The sequence below is a fragment of the Gymnoscopelus microlampas genome, assembly GCF_963454915.1.
Source record: "Gymnoscopelus microlampas genome assembly, chromosome: 13".
NCBI lineage: Eukaryota > Metazoa > Chordata > Actinopteri > Myctophiformes > Myctophidae > Gymnoscopelus > Gymnoscopelus microlampas.
The window spans coordinates 30,856,914-30,879,365 of NC_139950.1; the positions used below are offsets into that span (position 1 = coordinate 30,856,914).

The 22,452-nt window shown below is 42.2% G+C and overlaps 1 protein-coding gene across 7 annotated transcripts in view; it reads left to right on the forward strand.

The window, feature by feature from the left end:
• The window catches only part of cep170aa (centrosomal protein 170Aa), a 63,074-nt gene that overhangs the window by 8,845 nt on the left and 31,777 nt on the right, over window positions 1-22,452 (forward strand). For all 7 annotated transcript variants that reach the window (XM_084077291.1, XM_084077294.1, XM_084077292.1 and 4 more), the window contains exons 2-8: window positions 2,857-2,905; window positions 3,163-3,299; window positions 12,439-12,528; window positions 15,978-16,056; window positions 17,471-17,529; window positions 17,850-18,072; window positions 19,714-19,851. In XM_084077291.1, coding sequence (XP_083933417.1) covers window positions 3,195-3,299; window positions 12,439-12,528; window positions 15,978-16,056; window positions 17,471-17,529; window positions 17,850-18,072; window positions 19,714-19,851 — 694 coding nt within the window. In that variant the 5' untranslated portion in view covers window positions 2,857-2,905; window positions 3,163-3,194. The remainder of the gene's footprint in view (window positions 1-2,856; window positions 2,906-3,162; window positions 3,300-12,438; window positions 12,529-15,977; window positions 16,057-17,470; window positions 17,530-17,849; window positions 18,073-19,713; window positions 19,852-22,452) is intronic.

The following is a 22,452-nucleotide window of genomic DNA, read 5'->3' on the forward strand; positions in this document are numbered from 1 at the left end:
TCAGGCCATCTCCTCCATACAAAGAATCCACAGTCATTTTAGAATAATCCCACTCTTTCACTCACTGTGTGTGTGTGTGTGTGTGTGTGTGTGTGTGTGTGTGTGTGTGTGTGTGTGTGTGTGGTGTGTGTGGTGTGTGTGGTGTGTGTGGTGTGTGTGTGTGTGTGTGTGTGTGTGTGTGTGCATGCGTGTGTGCGAGAGAGAGAGAATGTGGAGGTCTTGGGATTGTGTGAATTCCTGCCAAACTATGAAGTCATTATTTGTCCCATCACCCCCAGCCAGGATGCTGCCTTCCAGAGTGGAGTGGAGTTGAGTCAAAACTATTGCAGTTGTTGTTGTACAACATAGCCATGTTTTTTATTCATCTTTTGAGCAAAATATTAAGCAGAAAATTATTAGCATGTTTGATGTTTTAGCCCCGCTGGCAGTGAGACTCTAAGGATGGCAAGTCCGTCTTTTTGTCAGTGTCTTTGTTAAGGATTTTTGACAGGAGACCTGGTTGACTGACTTGACCCTGCAAGGGGAAATATGTTACATTTCTATAGGTGTTATCTGCGTTATTTTTTTGTTAAGTAATTACTTGAATTTGTTTAGCAAACCACAAGCTATGTTGGTTCTAGATGTTCTACACCATTACACAAAGTTCATGATATACATAATTATGTTTCTACATTTAGTTTTGTGCCAAGCTAACTTTGTGTTACAACATGGTAAGTTGGCTTGTCTGTCTGCCTCATGTCTCTTTTGATCTGGTCTACTTTGCATCCCACCCACTGTAGGAGACCAATAAAGGCACACTGCTGTGCAGCATTCATGTCTGTAGGTCTGTACTTCATTACGCAAGCACTTGTGTAATGAAAATGTCTAATAATAAATCATGCTAAGATATGGACATGGACGCATGTGTCTGTTGTGCTAATCAGCAATCTATATTGATAGCAACGTAAGTATGGATGGACCAACTCTGTCTGTCTCTGTGCACTGTGTTCCCCAGCTGTGTGAAAGGTCTTTGATGTGTGATAGTGAGAGGGTTTTAGTGACACACAGACTGGTATGAAACATTGCCAGGCCCAGGCCCCTTGACCACATTCTCCTTAACTTTGCATTCTGTGGTGGGTATACAGTGGTTAATGAGCCAGCTAGCCTTCTAATGCCTTGGTTACAGAGGGGAGGGCACACCACAAGTAATTATAGTGTAATGGTATACTATGGGTACTATGCTCTTGTATTTCTGTGTAGGTTAGCTCTACTAAACAATGCGGTAGGCCTACTCTCACTGTAGCCTAGCCCCCATATAACATTAAAACAGTGGGACAATGAGAGTTTCCACATTACTCTATTTTGCCTTGCTTGTCATTGTAAAATCTAGACATAAAACTATTTCCTTAAGGAATGGCTGTTGTTGGGATTTTCTGTGGTCGCGTACATTTGTGACAGCTTCAAACAGACTAGAGCCAGAGGTGTGCATGTGCAGCTGATTAAAAGTTTACACTAAGGATTATTGATGTGGGCTTTCTTAGTACTTAAGAGGGCAGGGGTGCAAGGGTTTAGCTCAATAATCGTTAATTCTGCGTCTGATGGGCCTGACGGGGCACTTTCTACCTCTGACGGCTCCTGTTGCTTGCAGTGATTACCGTCAAAAGATTCAGTGAAATGGGCCTGGGCCACTGGCGTAGCGGTCCAGGCACCTAGGCTGAGGCTCAGTGTAGACTGACAGCGTGTCACGGGTTCGAGTCCCAATCCCAACAGCCTTTGCTGCGTGTCGCTCCCCATCTCTCTCCCCATTTCCTGTCAACCTACTGTCCTCTCAATAAAATGCATAAAAGCCACCAAAAATGTTTTTTTCAGTGAAATGTGTTAAGAATTGAAATAAGGATTTATTTAAATGAATAAAAGCTGCACTCATTGCAACACTGCGAGGCATTTCATAAGTAAAGAACAGCTGATGGCTTCTTTCCACTACTGATCTGGTACATTTGGAGAATGTGTTCCACTTACAGTAGCATTTATCACATGGATCTGTGTTGAAAAGGCCAAATGGCAATCAGTTTTCACATCAACAGGCAGGCAGGCAGTCAGTCAGTCAGTCAAGTCAGTATACAAAATATACAGCCAGCTGTTATTCAGTCAGCTTGCAAGTCAGTCGTCAGTCAGCCGTTCTGCCAGCCAAACAGTCAGTCAGTCACTCAGCCAACCAGTTGTTCAGACAGTTAATTATTCATTTAATACAGCCAGCGAGCCAGTTATTATCTTTTGTTTAAAGTTGTTCTCTTGGCCTGGGCAGTTAGAGAGTAGGAGAGGGGCAGCGTTTGACCTCCTTTCCAGCTCATCTGAAGGAGGAGAGAGAGGGGAGGAGGGAGGGAAAACAAACGTCCTGCTAGGGAGTTCAGCCAACATTCCTACATCACTTCCTCCTCCGGCATCTGGCAATGATCAGGGTGAGAGAGCGAGAAGAGAGTTGGAGAGAGAATGAGAGGATGTGGATAGCAAGCTAGCTTAGCATCATTTCCCAGGCTTAGACAGTCAGACATCACATCACGCTGCAAGACAGACCCCTCACTCATTCTCTCTGCCAGCGAAAAACAAATAAGGCAAGACCAAATGTTTGGATTATAAATTCGTACTCCAACCTCTGCTTATTGCTTTGCGGCTCCTGTTTTGTCCTTTCTTCTTTTCTTAATGTTTTTTGTTGCATTTTAATCGCTCTCTTTTTTGTTTCTCATGTAAAAAATGTCTGTACAGTGTACATCAATATGTGATTCTCACATTCAGTATCAGCTCCTTGTTTCCTTCCCTGACTACAAGTGAAACAAACAAACTAAAATCTCCTCTTTCTTGTCTCCTCTCCTCTCTCAGGATGGCCTAAACGTGACGTGCTGTCAGCAGTGAGCTTTTTGGACCAGAGGTGTGTACTACTAGCCCAACTTGGTATTTTTCTGCCATACAATTTTCGAATATTTCAACCACTTGTATGTTGACATAATTCAGCTGTCCTTAGGACAAGATGGATTCAGCTATTATTTTCACCAAACACTACCACCCTAGTAGTAAGGAGCGCTTGACAAACCAAGCAGTTCTTACAGTATGTTGTTGTTTTTGTTTCATGTATTTCAAATATAAAGTGTGATTATGATACTATGATGCTACTGTGTTACCCGCTAGGTGTGTACCAAAGCCAGTAGCAGAAAGCAGAGATGAGTGTGACCTCTTGGTTTCTGGTGAACAGCGGGGGGACTCGCCACCGCCTCCCCCGAGAAATGATCTTTGTCGGTCGTGATGACTGTGAACTCATGCTGCAGGTGAGATTCATTTACATATGCATGTATACACACATACACATAATGTATACTACACAAACAGACAGACAAGATGCTAAGGACCCCTCAATGATGGCATGGATTATACATTTGATTGATTCATTGATACTGAGGGCCAGATAGACATGTTGTCACAGAGGAACAAAACTTCTGTTCCCTTTTGATCCCTGTGCCCGGCATGCCTAAACTAATTTGCGCGCGCGCGCGCGCGCACGCACGCACGCACGCACGCACGCACGCACACACACACGCACACATATCTATCTACATTTGGTTACTGGTTGCTGAATTAGGGAATTGCTCTTGTAACTTAGTCAATATGGCAATTTCAAAATCTGAGCAGTCAAAAAGAAAAAAGCCTTTGAGCTGAAAGGATCACAAGAAAATAGCGTGGAAATTGTCATCTGTCATGCACATTCATTTCTCGATTTCTCACATTGATTCAATGACTTTTCTGAAAGAACCATTGTCTGTAATGCTGAAAATGCACATACAAAAAAAGGCAGAACAGAATCTCTTCTTCCTGTAAGCAGACAGATATCACTGAATCGCTGAAAGCCAACAGTAACTCACTGAAATATGCTCTCATACTAGAATTGAATACTTGCTGTAATTATGCAGGGTATGCACAAGATATTACACCAATAGACCAGGCTATGCTTGTGTGAGATAAGCAAGGTTAAGACCCCACAGCTGGGTCTGTACATATACATAGCTAAGCTAATAGAAGGTGATTGACTGGGTCAGGGTCCTGGATGGAGGTTACTGTACACTGTAGCAACTTGATGCTATTGCAATTACAACATGCATGAATGTGTGTGTGTGTGTGTGTGTGTGTGTGTGTGTGTGTGTGTGTGTGTGTGTGTGTGTGTGTGTGTGTGTGTGTGTGTGTGTGTGTGTGTGTGTGTGTGTGTGTGTGTGTGTGTGTGTGTGTGTGTGTGTGTGTGTGTGTGTGTGTGTGTGTGTGTGTGTGCGCGTGCGTGCGTGCGCGCGTGGATGACTTTGAGAGAGTGTGTGTGCGTGCGCGTGCGTGTGAATGCCTCAGATATAGTACTATTTATAGAAAGTGGGCCAGATACCAGATCTTCTCAGAACAGTTTGTAGGGGCTGGGGCTGCTACTTTCTGTCAATACATGCACAGATTTACTGTGTTCTATTGCTTGCCAAGTGCCTGTTTTATATTATTGTAAAGAAGACATTCAGAACACTAGCATTTCAGTCGAAGACAACAGATAACATCACCATGTAGAGCGTTATAAATTGTAAATCATTTTATTTAGCTATGACAGACATACAGTAACTGTTTATTTCTGCATGTCTGGAGTATGTGCTGTAGGGCATCTACAGTCTAGTCTAGTCAAACAATCTTTTAAATTGTACAGCTTAAAACTTCAAACAAGAAAACTAGCTTAATATTATGCCCTTTTTGAAACCTGTGACTTGTGCAGTTAGCATGATATCCTGTTGCAAATGTTTTGGACACAAAACATATCTTTTGGCTGATATTAAAGCTACACTTTGTAATCTTTTTAGTGTAAATGTTATTTTGACAAATCTGTAATGGTAGAGTATGCTAATCCTATTATAAATGTGCAGAATCTCAGAATGTGTGTGTGAGTGTATCTGTAGTTCGCGCTTCTTGAGAACCACCCGATCGATCGACTTCAAACTCTTGAGTGCGGTGCTCAGCGTGGTCTGATCGGCAGTTGTCTAGAATTGCCGATCCAACCGATATGCCCATAGAGAGTATGCACATGCGTACACGCCCCCCTCATCTAGACTGAGTGGCAAAACATTGAGCAGCATGGAGTATTGGAGTTTTGAAGCGCTCGTTGGAAATCACTCGACGGTCCTGAGTACCACCTGTTTCTAAATGGTACATAATGCAGGAGGCAGCAGGAAGTTGCGATATTGAAAACGAGCGCTTCCAAACTCTGACACTTAGAAAAAGAATCACCTGCACGGAATTTATTGACAGAAAAAATAACAATGTCTACGGTGGAAACAAAAACTTTGCAGATAGAAAGAGGATACGGTAATTTGAGCTTTCCGTACAGCTGCCATGTTGGTGAGTTTAACGTTGTTTAATACAATCAGATAGGACTTTTCTGTTTGGATGTATGGGCTGTCAAGGCCAGAAAGTATTTTTTTGCCACTCAGTAGGCGTTTCTGCATAACTTCCGGGTACGATGATGTCACACGCATAGCCTCTATGGCATATTTGGAGTTTTAACATAACTGATCAAAAGCAGTACTTCTTCTTATTTCGGCTAATTCCCATTGGGGTTGCCACAGCCGATCATCAGTCTCTATCTGGTTCTGAGCAAAGACCATTGTGTGTGTGTGTGTGTGTGTGTGTGTGTGTGTGTGTGTGTGTGTGTGTGTGTGTGTGTGTGTGTGTGTGTGTGTGTGTGTGTGTGTGTGTGTGTGTGTGTGTGTGTGTGTGTGTGTGTGTGTGTGTGTGTGTACAGTATGTATGTATGTATGTATGTTTGCATGCATGCATTCATTCATTCATTCATTTATACATGTTTAGGTGTGTGTACATATCCAACATTTACCTGATCACGAGCACACATGTACACAGCAACCGTACTGTATTGGATGCTAATCTTGTTAGGTTGTTACTTGTTGGCCTGCAGATTTTTACATATTAGTTCATCAGCAGACTCGAAACTAAATCACATTTCTCTCACTCTCCTACATTCACTAAACATACTTTATTACATTAACAGAACAGCATAGGCTTCAAAGGACAACTAAATCAGGCATGCTTGGTTCCAGGATCTGTTTTTACTTTACAAACACTTTCTCTAATGGGCCGCGTGGGTGTGTGTGTGTGTGTGCGTGTGTGCACTAAAGTAGCAGACACTTTGTCTAGCTGGAGAGTGTCACCCATGTGACAGTTGATCTGGCCATGGTCGCATCACATGGCTCACTGCTATGCGCTGCTTGTTCCATGGGGTTCACAAATGCAACAAACACACAGAGACATACACACAAAGCCAGAGAATAGAAGAAAATATATCAAAATATCACATAACATACAGCACAGAATATCAAAAACTAAATTCAATTATAGATTATTTTTGGGTAAATGTATTGATTTATAATTGCATAGTATTGTTAAGGACATATACACATACCCACAATCTCTCTCTGTATGTAACCCATTATAACTAATGCTTAATGTCGGTGTTGCGCACCGAAAATATCAGGTCTATTCAATCCATTGTGAGCATGTAGATCGGCCGCGACACCGGTACTAACTCTGGTACTCCGTACGGCCTAGTATACTCAGTATGAAGTCAAACCTTTGGAGCATTGTGGAGCAGAATGATGTATTCTGCTGGTGTGGTGGGTGCAGGTCTCCAGGTCTTTCTAGTTGTCCGATGTCATATGTTTTTTTTACATCATGATTGCAGCCCCGAAAATCTGCATTTTCTGCTTTATTGACAGTGACAATGACAGTGAGTAGAGAGACAGGACATAGAGAGTGCATGACATGAAGCAAAGTACCTCAGGCTGAATTCAGACCCAAGCCAGTTGTGCCCCAGGTCATAGATTTTTTATTACAATTTTTTTTTTTTTTACTATTATTTTGTTAAAATCCATAATATTTTATAATTGATTAAATTGATTAGTTCGATTAACTGTTGTACCGTTAAACTGTTTGTCTGTGGCTCCAGATCAATACTTCTGAGGAAAGAGGTAAAGAACTAGTGCCATCTTGCGGGTCCATATCCTCACATGATCCATCACGCTGATTTTAAGGACTATGAAATGTGCAAAAATTACTCATTTCAAAACATGTCATCCCTTTTCAGTCCATTTTTCTCAGCTACTTTTCCACTAAGTGTAACTGGGAGTATTGTATGGTGAATTGTGTGGTTACTGGGTTGTTTTAGAGCAATTTCTCTATAAAATGCACTATCATAGCTCTATTGTTTGTTCCTGGGAGCTACTTTAGCCCTACCTGGCATTTGAGTGGCCGTGGAACAAAAAGATATACGTGGTGTGTCTTATTGAATATACTGGCCATGGTGTTTTAGACATATTTGCTGGTTCTCAACGTTGAAACTTATATGTTCAATATGGCCCGCTTTAGGAGCAGTGGGCACTGGGCAGCCAGCCATACTTTGTACAGTGAGTCAGTCTGCTCCAGCTTTAAGGCTAGTGCCTTTGGTCAAGGACAGTGGCAGGAGTATGTCCCCAACATGCTTGTCTCTTGATGTGCGAGGTAACCGACATGACCGCAAGGAGAACATTCAAACTCCTGAAAGGCTTAAAGGCCCCACTTGGTCCCCAGTGGGATTCAAAAACCCATTACTTTCTGGCTGAGAGGCAACACTACAGTACAAACCGTTGGCCTCCTGATTTCTACAATTGTGGTGTTATTTTCATAGACCAAGCAGGCAGCTTGTTTTTGCCAAGTCACACTCCAACCGACAGTTTTGAACAATGCTGCTGTTTACAAATTATGCAATCACAGTTTTGAATACTTGGTGCTGAAGAAGTCGTGGTTAAAACATGAAATGCTGTATTCTTGGGAAGTTATATGGACACAGTGATGTGTCCATGTTGTCAGGCTGAATCAGAGAGACTGGTTGAGATGTGGTATATAATAGATTAGGTGGTCTTCCTCTCCATGTCTCTCTGCATCATATCCTCTGTCTCATTGAATCCTTGTGTGTGTGTGTGTGTGTGTGTGTGTGTGTGTGTGTGTGTGTGTGTGTGTGTGTGTGTGTGTGTGTGTGTGTGTGTGTGTGTGTGTGTGTGTGTGTGTGTGTGTGTGTGTGTGTGTGTGTGACCTCATGATGAATCTCTCTTTCTCTCTCCCTCCTGTGGCTTAGTTTCAGTTCGGACATTATCAGACACTTTTACTTCTACTGACACTTCAACTTGCCTTGAGCCAAACATATTCAAGTCCACCGTTTTCCAATAGGAAACTATAACTATTATATTATCAAACTATAGCTAATGTATTTAGAAACTACATCCTCTATATTATGATTTATTTTTCAGAGCTGTATTTCACTTCAGTAAAAGTATCAATACTGCAATATAGAAATACTCTGTAAAAGTCCGTAATTCAAAATGTACTTGAGGAAAAGTTCAAAAGTATTGGCATCAAAATGTACTTAAAGTACCTAAAGTAAAAGTACTCCTTAGGCAGAATGTTCTATTTCAAGTTTTCAAATGTATAAACATCTTTTGAAAATAGCAGATCTACAAGCTCACAATGCGTCGCATCGCGACGCATTGTGAGCTTGTAGATTGGCTATTTTCAAATGTATATAGGGCTGAAGTGGTTAATGTATGTTTTGTGATAATAATCAAAATCTACAAAGTAACTAGTAACTAAAGCTTTCAAATAAATGTGGTGGAGTAAAAGTACAATATTTGGATCCGAGATGTAGTGGAGTAGAAGTAAATGTATTGGGAATTGGAAATACTCAAGTAAAGTACAAAAAACTCAAAATTGTGCTTAAGTACAGTGCTTAAGTAAATGTACTTAGTTACTTTCCACCACTGTTTATGCAACACCAAGTCAGGTCAGTCTGGTCTAAGCTGTGGAAGCGGTGGTGCTCCATGTTACATCTCTTATTAATCTGATTCTCTCCTGTTTGATATGGCCTTCGTACTCCCACTAAACTAATTTGGGAGACGGTTGGCTCCCAGGAACAAGCAGCTAAATGTGTCTCTGTCCAGCTGAAATGGGCAGTCTCCTGTCAGCCATGTGCAATAGGTTAGGCCTAGGGGGGATTCCCACTTTCTGCTGAGATGGCACTCTGAGAAACTCAGTTAAGACCAGTGGGAACTCCAGCACTCTTTGTATTTTAGCTTTTTGTTTAGTCAGATAGTTGGAAAGCCAAGAGGGAGATTGTGGGAGACACAGGAAAGAAGAAGACTGGTGGGATCTGAATTCTATATCAGCAGACGTACGTGTGGATATTAGTGGCCTAAAGGAGTAGTTCACCCAAAAAATGACTTACCCCATAAAGCATCGAATTCATGCGAGATTTTTTTGTTTTTGTCGCATTCCTAAGCCAATAATTTGATGACCGGCGGAGTCTCCTACTGAGTCTCCTATTGACCGATGACCCAGTCATCAAATAATTGGCTCAGGAATGCGACAAAAACGAATAACTCTCCATGAATTCAAGGCTTCATGGGGTGTGTAATTGATAGACAATTTTCATTTTTTGGGCGTACTACTCCTTTAGCCACTTAAACCCTGTATACTCCTTTGACCAGAATCTCCCTGGGGCCTATTACTAAATATCTTCGCCAACAATAGCCGACCTACAAGCTCATGCGTTGTGAGCTTTTAGATCTGCTGTTTTTGCCAGATGTTCACCCCAGAATAGGGACACTAGCGTTCATGTGGTTAACCACTATGATATGTCCACATTTCTCATTCATCACTAATTCCTCTTTGTTGTTTTTTTGTTATTGATGGGTCTGTGATTTGTCACTTTAAGGGCTGGCCATGTGTTTACCAAAGGGACAAAGCAGTATATTTATTGCACTGCTTTATTACTAAATACATTAATTTAACCAAAGAACTGCTTCTCTTTCTGGTCAAAAACATTCATTGTTGACAAATCAGTCACTAAAGAATTCCTTTGACATAACCGTAATCTTTATGTTAGCTGCAACTGGCAACATGGCTATGGTCATGCCTACAGAGTCAGACATTTGGAAACAGAGGTGCCCAAAAGCGACACAATTATTCTACCTTGATATAATATCTGCTTAAATATGTAAATTTCTAATTATGTGTCTTAGCTGGAATTCACAGCTTGTCATGTCTCCCCCTGTGACCTTGATGTTTCATTCTTCTACAAGGTCGATGGGTCTTTGTTTGTAACAATTCATCTTGTCCTCTAAATAGCTGATGGGCTTATATCTGGAGAGAGTATGGAAAATCAATACTTAGAGCCTGAGTCTGTCTTTTCCCGGCGTTCGCCTTCCTTTTGTGTTTGTGTGTGTGTTTGCGTGTGTGTTTGCACGCGCGTGCGCACGCTTGTCTCTCTCTCTGTGTGTGTGTGTGTGTGTGTGTGTGTGTGTGTGTGTGTGTGTGTGTGTGTGTGTGTGTGTGTGTGTGTGTGTGTGTGTGTGTGTGTGTGTGTGTGTGTGTGTGTGTGGATGGGTGCGTTTGTGTGAGCTTTGTGTATATATACTGTACACACATGTCTTGTGTCTTTAATATATATATATTATATATACATGTGGGCATAATACATATAGATATAGACATAGATAGATATATACAGTATATACTGTGTGTGTACACACACACACACACACACACACACACACACACACACACACACACACACACACACACACACACACACACACACACACACACACACACACACACACGCACATACACATGATACAGCATTAACATCCTATCATGCTCTGTAGCATGTGTAAAAATGCTGGGCAGACCAAGTTGATCTTGATTTTGGTGCCATCTTTGGGAAAGACATCTGTAAATAGGGTTAGAAATCACATTCAGTCACTGTGATGCCTGCGCATTAGTGTGATATGTGAGGAAAGACAGAAGAGCAACTCTTCCTCAGGTGACTGAGTATCTCAATGCAGGACTGTGTCAGTAAAAGCAGACTGTCAACAACTACATACATAGAAAGGGATGTTGATAATTAGGGTTGCAATGCATAAACTCCTCATTACAAAGACAAATGAACATTTGAGAGTTCAGTGCTGGAAAAAACGTAAGCAGATGAGTCATCCTGCCCCATATTCTCCAGAAGTGGGTGAGTGCATGCTTGGTGTGAGTACACCAAGAGAACGGCACAGGCCTGAATGATTGACCCCTAAAGTGAGAGGATCTGCAGACCGGTGCCATTTGGGGATAATGGTTGCAAGTAGTAACTGAGTTGCAGTTGCAAGGAGTTGCATTGGTGTGGACTGGCATTTAGACCAACATGTTTGACAGCCTCTCTACTACTGTCATCAAAACTCCAAATGAGTTATGAGTCTTTTGTTAGAATGGTGTTCTTTCCAGTACAGTTCCAGAGACTTGTTCATCTATGCCAAGCAGCATTGAAGCTGTTCTGGCAGCTTGTGGTGTCCAAATACCTCACTTAAACACGTTATGTTTGTTTTTAATTTGTCACTGTAAATCTGCTGTATATATGCATAATACAATCACGTGCTGTATATATGTGTATACAATACAGCATATAAACATCACTCACATCACACACTCTAAAAATAACACTAAACATCACACTGACTCAAAATGTTTTACCTGCTAACGCTTGGAGCTGGAAGTTGTTTGTCTGTGTGTGCATGTTAGTGCAGGTTAGTGTCTACACATGCACAAGTATACAAAAGTGTGACTATTCATTGTCTCAGGGCACTAATTGAAATTCAAATTCTGGTATGCTGTAAGATGATATCACATTGCAACATGTGCTGCATGCAGGTGGTCCACTGACATTGCAGGTTACGATTAAGTATGCATTCCAGACATTGGATATTAATACCACTACGAAGGTTTAACATAACACAATTGGTGCCAATGTCACACTCTGCCCTCCAATGTGTTTTAATCTAGTGTCTGAAACAGTTGCTGTTCTACAAGGACATATAGTCCACAGCCAGAAATTCCACATATTGCACTGTGGATTCAGTCCAGCCCCAATTCCCATTCTCTATAAGTCTGGGGTTGGTGCCGATACTGTCAGATGTTCAGACAGGGTTATGGGCAAAGACCATCTATGTGCAGCTTAATGCTAAATCCTGTGTTCCAGTACACAGTAAAATCCTTGTGTTATTTATCTCTGAGAGTGCACTAACTGAACTAACTAATTGGATCCGTACGGACCCAATGAGTGGTAATTAACGTCAAGGACGTTACTGTGTAGGAAACCAGTTGAGCACATTTATACAGTAAAGAGACAGAGAGGAAGAGCAGGACAAAGCAACATGGACACAGATTGAAATAAATATAGGGGACACGTAGTAGGCATTCATTTCCAGAGGACAGTATATTGTGCTAATCAGACGACAATAACCTTTTCATGGGCAGACCTCCACATTGAAATGCTGAGTGAGTCTGACTGTGTGTTTTCTTTTGCAGTCTCGCAGTGTGGATAAGCAGCATGCCGTCATCAACTACGAGGTCGGCAGCGATGAACACAAAGTCAAAGACCTGGGCAGCCTTAACGGGGTGAGTAATGGATGATAAGAGAGGGAAGATGGCAAGAGCTTATGGGAGAAAAGATAACAGGATGGTGAAAGAATGGAAAGGACACAGAGGAACCATGAAAGAAAAGGAATTTGAAGAAGGACATTTTGTTAAAAGAGAGATGCAGAGAGAGAGAGAGAGAGAGAGAGAGCAGGTTCACAGTAGTGAGGGATGAGGTAATGCAAATCGGGGTTAGAGGTTAACTTTTACTTGGCAACCTGTCAATAGGTTAATGAAGATCTGTATCAGGGTCTGGGTCAACTGGAATCCAGATCCAATTAATTTGCCACAGTAAATTAAGCGCAAAACCAGTTTGCGTCTCGGTACGTCATGGCATGATATCAAATGAATTGGTCGTCCTTTGTTGGATTACGCTATAACAATTAAGTCACTCCAGCCTGATTCTTGTTGTTCTATTGTGAGGACATGTGAAGTAATGACATAGCACTCCCTAATGCGTTCTGTCGCTCTCAAAGGCTATGGAAGACACCACCTGCCTACATAAAACGTGTTTTTTCGTGATAGGATTCAGATAGAAATGGGCAAAGTTAACCTTTTGACAAAGGATACACAAACCTACAATAGCTACATGTAGGCTATACAGCAACTTGGCCAGTATTATGTGTTTATTTATGACCAATATTTGACCAGTGTTGCTTTTAGCCTTGTGATCTTTACAGTATTAAAGTATTATCGTATCGTAGTATAATAAGGCTCTGGAGCAGATTTTACTTTTAAGCGTGTTAAATTGTGCACTTAGAAATACTGGAATGGTTATTTTTTAGTTAGAGTTAAATGAACAATAGTGAGCAGAAAGACAAAACCCTGTCTTGACTGGAATGGTCTCTTTATTTAGCTTTTATAGCTATGTTGAGGTGGCTCTCCAACGCATGGTCTGAGTCATCCGTTCCGAGAATCTGCTGATGGCACGTCAGTGGCTCACTATCCAGCTTTATGTTTTCTTATTTGTCCAAATGAACTAAAGAATACACGTGTATTCTTTACAATGGTAGCCTGGGGAAGTGGTTACAGTGACAGGGGAATTCGACACACGTGCACACACATACACATAAACACACATAATCACATGGTCCGTGTACAACCAATGACACACATAATGTGAAAAGCTGTTGTCCAACAACTTTTTTTTCTTCTGACTACTGTATGTGTACCCTAAGGTTGAGAAACCCTGCCCTACAGTATATATCCATCTCTGCCTTTAAAAGTCCGGTGTTTAAAATCAACTTGAGTAAAAGTACAAAAGTATTGGCATCAAAATATACTTAAAGTACCAAAAGTAAAAGTACTCATTATGCAGAATGGCTCATTTCACAAGTTCAATAATGTATGTATAGAAATCTTTCGATGCGACGTGTTGTAGGTCTGCTTTCAAATAGCCGAAGTATGTATAAGGCTAAAGTGGTTAATGTATGTTTTGTAATAATAATCAAAATCTACAAAGTAACTAGTAAAGTTTTCAAATGATTGCAGTGGAGTAAAAGTACAATATTTGCCTCTGAGATGTAGTGGAGTAGAAGTAAAAATATTGAAAATTGGAAATACTCCAGTAAAGTAAAGATACCTCGAATGTACAATACTTGAGTACATGTACTTAGTTACTTTCCACCACTGGATTGAGAGAATTTTTCAACAGGATGCAGATATCGCATTTTTTGAAGCCACGTGGCGTGAGTCATGCTTTTCAGCAGCAGCCTCAGCGCTCAGTCATAGCCCGCTAGCCTAGCTTACACATTATATCCCGTATCCTCTCCTGGCATCGGACAGGAAGCCAAGGGTCAGAGCCACTTCCTGCCAAGTCATAACTAATTGGCTCGAATTCCTTCTTCTGTGGTGGTCAGTGGTGACAGCAGCCGTACTGACAGGATGCTCTCTCTCTCTCTCTCTCTCTCGCCGGATCAGTGGATGTGAGGTGTGACATGCCAGTGTGTGAAACGACTTCACTAGCCTTGCAAGCACTGAAAGGTCCACTTTTTTTGTCTGGAGGGGGCTGCACGGTTGTGATTTCATTTAAGCAAAGGGGAAGGGGAAAGTTGTTTTTACGACCACAGCAACCTTAGGTGTGATTGAATTTCTGCTGCCGGCCTAATGAAACATGATCTGTGGTCATGCTGCACGGGTTGAAGGAGGAGAGCAGGAGAGAGAGACAGACAGAGAGAGAGAGGGAGAGAGAGAGAGGGGGGGGGGGGGGGGAGGGAGAAACAGACAGAGAGAGAGAGTGAGAGTGTGTTTGACAGTCAGAAGTGTGGGCGATGAGAGAGAAGGCATGGAGAGGTAAGGATGGTGCTCTGTCACTGTCAGGTCAGTGTCCTCGGCTGCACAGACCACCTGACACCTTCCCCTAGAGACGACGTGGGCATCAGCTGACTCTACTGGCCATCTACAGGCCAGTCAGTGCTCAACTGACAGCATGGCATTTTCCAGTTAACTCCAGGCTGATTAGTCACTCATTTGTCATGTAGGCCTATTGTTTATAAGTTAACCCATTAAGACCTGAGGCCAATTCTACAAATGCCGTCTAAATCAGTAGTTCTTCACACACTTTCAAGATTTTCCTAAATTGGTCAAAAATAGCAGATGTGCAAGCTCGTAGATCTGCTATTTTTGAGTAGCCAACAACACTATGCCTGTAGAGGGTCTATGACCGAAAGCTTGCTATCTACGGTATATACAAAAAAACTAAATCGGCAGTTTTGAGTGTGCGGAGGCTCCCTTTAATTGTTCATCTGGCTTAATTTTGACTCCAGCTCCAGCCCAAGTCTACTGGCAGATGAGTTGGCAGGAGTTTTTTTTACTATTTTGTCTGAATAGCCAACGGTAAAATCTAAAATGACACCGATGCTTTCCCGGTTTTAATGGGTAAACAATATACAGGTTGCTCATATACACGACAGTTACTATGGTTTTCAGTAGGGCTGTAACTATCGTTTATTTTCATAGCTATTATTCTTTTGATTACTTTTTTGATTAATCGAATAATCCTGGTGAAATCTTGGTTTACATTGCTGTAATTAAAGTCACTTCAGTTGATTTCAGTTGGAGAAAGAATGCTAGTTAAGACTTTTCATTATTTCATTATTATTCATTTTTCATGTTATGTTTTCATCTACTTTAAGCCAGCCTATCCCTTCTACAAAGCATGTGAATATTGTGGGAGATAACACATCTGTCTTGAGAGACTAGTTTGTACCTTGATATAGCTGCTTACTACTGTACATCCAAATGAAAGTAAAATACTCAACAACAAATATTCAATGTTTTAATTTCAGATGCCATTTTTTTTTTCCGCACAACCTTCTTAGAATCATAGAATGTCCCCTGTTTACAGGATAGACCAATGTCACATTTCTGGTGGAGAATTGATGTTGCTGATGAATAATTAGCATTGTGTGTGTTTGTATCTCCTTGTGCAGACCTTTGTAAATGATGTCCGCATCCAGGAGCAGATGTACATCACTCTCAAACTGGAGGACAAGCTGAGGTTTGGATATGATATCCTTTCATCTGGTTTGGACTCTGAAAAGTAGACCTCTACCACCTAAAAGCTATCAACTTATAGGTTCTAGTGTTACCAAGTTAACTGTAGCTATCTCATCAGGGACTCATTTGGAACAGAGACACCAGGTAAATTCAAATACTCCTACCCTCCTCCTATCCTCCTACTATTGAATAAAACTGTCCTTCTGACCTTTTCTCCTCAGTGGGTTGACTAATCGATCTCAAATTGTACACGTGCATTGCCCATTGGCTTATGAAGGGAGTGAGGAAGCCCAATCTTCACATTTCAAAAATGTAAAGTGTACATTAGCATTATTCTCACTCAATTAACACTGCTGTGGGTGGAGTAGTGGGAGTGACTCACTCATGGGAGCAGTACCAGGGTTAATTGATCGGCAGGTGTTTCCAAATTGTATCTGGGCTCAGTCACACACAATGCCGGCGATAATGCCAGCAGAGAGAGAGAGAGAAAGAGAGAGAGAGAGAGAGCTGTCTCAGCGGTGCAAAGTTATAGAGCACTTTGATTTAAATGCATAGCAAGCAGCACACCCAGCCAGGCTACACACAATAACCGATATAGACTTGGTGCACCAATATGGACGTGTGGTCAATAAAGCGCAGAGTTACCAGCAGGTCAGACTACTTTAATGGTCTTCTTTTACGTCTCTCCCCAGACAGCCTCGGCTCATTTAGAGCAAGTAGCTTCTAGAGTTGTAACAAGGTCTAAATCCAGGATTTATTTTTAAATACAGTATGTGCTCGTTGTCGACGTCCCTTTCAAATTATTTACGTTCTGAAATCTCTGCACTTGCCTCCAGTGGCCTCCAGTTAAAATAAAGCATGGTGAGTTAGAATAAAATTCCAGAGGATCTCGAGACTTGTGCCAACTCTGACTAAATCCAATCTAAAACCCTTTATGTTCTCCCCTGCCTTTTATTACATTTTACACTTTGGCCTTTATTCTTTTTGTGCAATTTGATTTCTCTATTCTCTATTCTTCTTTGATTTCTCTATTCATACTCTCTTTCAATTAAATGTTATGCTTTATTTATAGTAAAGCACTTTGAATTGCCTTGAGTGAATGAAATGAGCTATACACATTTTGCCTTGCCATGTCCATAATATATAAAAATAGCATACTGTAAATTAAGTTTACCTTTCGGCTAGTCCTGAGCTCACAATCTTTCAGTCTTCAGTGCTCTCTGCTTGCGGTCCCCACAGGTTGCGTGGGAAGGCAGGCTATAGTCTTGGAAGCTTTGTCCCCAACATTGAGCCCACGGATCAGGGCTGATCTCAGATGGCTGATCTTCAGTCGCGCCTGCGTGGGTGCCCGCTCACGTCTGTGTGTTTATGTGCATGTATCAGTTTTCCTGTCGTTGCCAGTAGTTCCTTAACCTGCCTGTCTCACATACCAACCTGTTCACTGTGGTTAGAGGAGAGCTCACTGTACCTGAGGAGGCTCTCAAGGTAAGCACACGCACACGCACACACGCACGCACGCGCGCAATAATATATTATGCATGACAAACCTTAATGTTCAAATCATTTATAAAATTTCACACTCACATTCTTTTTGTTACATTTGTTATAAATCCTGTTGGAGATTTTTAATTGGTTATAAAACTTTATTATTTTTTTTATTTTTATAAACATGTTTATAGCACATAATGATTATGCTTGTAATGACCTATGAATATGGGCATGCCTTTTATAATTTCCTTTCCCTCTGTATCTATCTTTCACTCTCTCCCCACTCCCTCCTTCACCCGTCTGTCCTTCTCATCCAGCATGAGAAGTTCACCAGCGGTCTCCAGCTTACCAAGAAGCCATCTAATGGTGAAACCACAACCACCACCAAATCTCCCATCAAGACCCCCACCAAAGTACCCAAGACACCCGGTGGTGGCAGCCCGAAGTTGGGGGAGGGCAGGACAACAGATGGTGTCGCCTCCCCGGCCGAACCACCAGCTAAAACCCCTGACATGCTCAAAGGAGAGGACAAGACAGCCGGTGAGAGAGCATGACAATAGTTGTTTCGGGTGTTTTTACACCAACTGTATGTTTATTGTATATTGTTTATTGTGTAGAAGATGAAGCATCATCTCATTGTCTTTATTTCAATGTAATATCCCCTCTATTGTCTCATTAAAACATTTTCAACATAGAGCATCATAATATAAACACAACATGTGCAAACATAATCCACACATGTCTTGTCAATACAGTAGACTGGACACGGGACCGTAAAACATTACTATTAATCCTTGTGGGCTTCTACCCCAGCCCAGTAGGGGGCGGTAGATGTGGGGTTCAACCCCTAGCTGGAGACTCAGGCAAATAACTGCTCAGTGCTCATTATATACAGTACAGTATACTCCCAGCCTGGTATTTCACAGAATGAACCTGCTATCCCAGATCTATATAGTATTCAGTGATTGGAAGGTTACAATCTAAACTAGGGCAAGGGATCCTAGCAGGGGGTCTGGTCTAAGCTCCAGATGTTGAGACAGGGTCGCATGGGGTGTGTCTGTGTTTGTGCAGCTTAGCCCAGAGCGCTTTTATTAGGGTCACAGTGCCCAGACTGCCCACCCACTGCATGGCATTAAATCCATATGCCACCATGCTACTTTGCTTTTAAAGCAAGGGCACACGTGCGCAAGGACATACGCGCGTGTAAGGACACAGACACAGACACACGCACGCGCACACACACACACACACACACACACACACACACACACACACACACACACACACACACACACACACACACACACACACACACACACACACACACACACACACACACACACACACACACACACACACACACACACAGAGTATGATATAGAGCCCCATATACCACTGCCACTCACAAGTATAATGACAGCCTGCCCATGGTTCTACTGTAATAATCCTTTAGCGTTGCTACTGTAAAGCCAGGACTAACCACATCCTCTAACACCTCACACTAAATACATCCATTTTGCAACTTTATATATAGGCCTCCCTTCTATAGTTAGGAAGCAGTACATGTATCATTATCTGCGTCAAAATGACTGGACTCACGTTGCACTGTAAGGGCATTCAAAATGAAATATGTGGCAAAGTGTGCAGCTGGTGAGTAATATATCCTTCCTGCCTGGGATTTTATGGAATTCATTCTGCGTGCGAAACAAATCCATTTGAGTCAAGGCAAAAAGGGTGAAAGACAGAGGGAGAGTGTGTGTGTGTGTGTGTGTGTGTGTGTGTGTGTGTGTGTGTGTGTGTGTGTGTGTGTGTGTGTGTGTGTGTGTGTGTGTGTGTGTGTGTGTGTGTGTGTGTGTGTGTGTGTGTGTGTGTGTGTGTGTGTGTGTGTGTGTGTGTCCGTCCTGTATTAGGCTAACGTCCTGTAAATAGGTCAGTGGTGCAGCTAAAGGCAACCAGAGCAGAGCTCCCAGAATTGGGAATGAACTGAAAAGCACACACACACACACACACACACACACACACACACCTATACAGTTTGTATAGTATAATAATTATACATTGTTAGAATGGCCAGTTTGTGTGGATGGTACCAGTAAAGACAGTGCAAACACGAATTACATGTAATGTATTTGTCAATATTTAAAAAAATGTGTGTTCTGTGTGTGTGCGTGTGTGTGTTAGCGGACATAGCAGCGATGCACCGTGGGACGCCCCTCTACGGTCAGCCGTCCTGGTGGGGGGACGGAGATGCGGACGATGAGAACTCCTTCAAACAGGAAACCAAGCCGCCCAGCAAAAAACACGACAGCTCTGCAGCAGGTAGGAGACTTTCAAACAGTCAGTGCTCTAACACAACCTCCTATCTAACGTTTCCTACCCTCTGTACATAGGTGTAAATATACTCGCTCTATGTCCGTGTCTTCTATATGGATACATGCTATGTGTTTTTTTTTACCTGTGCAGCACTTTGGTCAACTAAGGTTGTGTGAAAATGTGCTCTATAAATAAAGTTTGATTGATTGATTGGACCTGGATACACTGTAAAATCGTCAAATGTTGTTAATATCTTAATATCTTTTTTTAATACCCGGTCTATTGGGTACACTTGAACACTCTCATCGTCAGTGGTGGAAAAAGTACTCGCATTTTTTACTTAAGTAAAAGTATCAATATCACAATGCTCACCATTACAAATTGAAACATTTACAGTGAGGATTTTAATGTGTTCCAACAAGGCTCTGGGAAGAAGGAGCGGTCATATACGGTCATTGTCACCACTCGCACGCTCAGTCTCCAGTCCGTGCTCTCGCTGACTCTGCTCTTTAGATAGGCCTGCCTAGAGAAAGAATATAATGCACACATCGAGAAGTAAAAGATGAGGAAACAACATGTGATAGTTCTTCTTTAGATTTGTTGAAACCTTTATGTGACAAAGGTCACAGTAAGTCAGCTCGCACCGGTTTCAATAGAATTGGCTCCACTTTTTTTTTTGACACCAGGTGGCACGTCTTCGGTCATCTATGACATATCTATATCATATGACACAATTTCAGCCTGATCCGACCCCCATTGATTTCCATTATAAAATGTGCGGAGGTACTTGCTTGGTCTACTGGCAGTTTGCACAATGCATTTTGCCCTGATCTGTACAGCGGTCTGACAGATTAGCCCTGGACAGGCAAACAGACAAACTAAAATCTTGCGATACATTTATTGTGAGCGTTTTTTTTCATCACGATAAACAATAATAACGATTATCATCCCATCCCCAGTTTCAGTGGTTGATGGTCTGAGATACAATAGTCAGACAGTATATAGGTTCTATTTGTCATGTTGTTTTAAGGGAGCTTAACAGTAGCTGTCTCCACACAGTGCTATGTGACACATTATACCAGGCTGAGTTTTATTTTCTCTAAGCAGTGAAACGAAGCTTGGATCTTAAAACCGTCTAGCTTAGTTTATCTGCTCTTGTTTGTGCTGGGGGTAATGGCCAGACGGACTCTGTGTCTGTTTGTTTGTATCCATGCGTGTGTGCATGTGTGTGTTTGTGTGCGTGTGCGTGTGCGTGTGCGTGTGCGTGTGCATGTGTGTGCGCGAGTGTGTGTGTATGTGCGTGTGTATGTGCGCTCACACATGCGCGCGCGCGCTCGTGTGTGTGTAATGCTTGTATGACAGTGTACTCTGTCAACGTGCAGACAAAGGTTATTTTGTGTTTGTATGTGCCTACTGTATGTGTGTGTCTCTGTGTAAGTTTGTGTGCACACAAAGGATATTGTGTGTGTGCGTGCGTGTGTGCGTGTGTGCGTGCGTGCGCGTGTATTGTGACTGTGGCTCTGTGTGATCCCATTAACTATCAGTAGGGTGCTGTGCAGGAATAACGGGATTAGAGATCAGGCAGAATTACAGCTGGACCATAATATGACACATTCAGTGGCAGGCTGGTCTGGTCTGGTCTAGTCAGGGATGGATGGATTGATGGGGAGGTAGACCACAGACAGCACAAAAACACCAGGCCGAAGCTTTCTTCAAATCTGTTTCAGTCTGGGATGAACGCACGAGCAGCGCTATGGAATAATCTCCCTCTGCGTTCAACCTTTTAACCGGGCAGACAGATGCGCTAGTCCTTGATGCTGGTCACATAAGAGATACAATTTAGCACAGTTTCTCTGTGTTGACCCATGTGACATTGGCGGTGGATTGCTTGCTGGCGGTGGGAAATCAACCACATCTTTGTTGATGTTTGTGAGATTGGAGTAACATTGGTAATTTGTAGTACGTTCAGGTGTAACTGCGCCGGTTGACTCAAAACCAACAATTCGTTCAAATGGGGCTGAGAACGTCGGTTATAGAAGTGGGTGAGTACTACGTAGTTGGTGTTAACGTGTCGACTCATGTTGGAACCTTGGGATTTGGTGATATCGCAGCATGTCCACATGTTTATTTAGGTGACATAGGTCTAATAACATCAAAAGAAGTTCTTGTTCAGCTTGTTTTTGTTTTGCATGTTTCTGCCTTAACAAATGGCTAAAAAGCAGAAGGCAAGTGGTAGTGAAAGAGAGAGGTTCAACTGGCGGCAAAGCCTTTGTGTGTGCGTGTGTGTGTGCGCGTGCGTGCATGTTTTAAGTGCATCCCTCTCCCCTTCCCAGTGAATAGGCTGTGTTGTTGGACCCCCCTCCACCCCCCTCTCTCTGTATTGTCACTCAAGCCTATTGGGTTACACCCACCCCCCCCCCACCTCACACACAGATACACATGAACACACAGCACTCACGCTGTCTAGTGTCTACTACTCTCTCTGCACCGGAAGAGTCATTAGCCTATCTTTAGTAAGTACCACTATAAATTCCCTGTTTAATAATTTTACTAATTGAACTGTTTTAAGGGCTTTTAGTTTGATGCAAACTGACAGTGAAGTGAGTT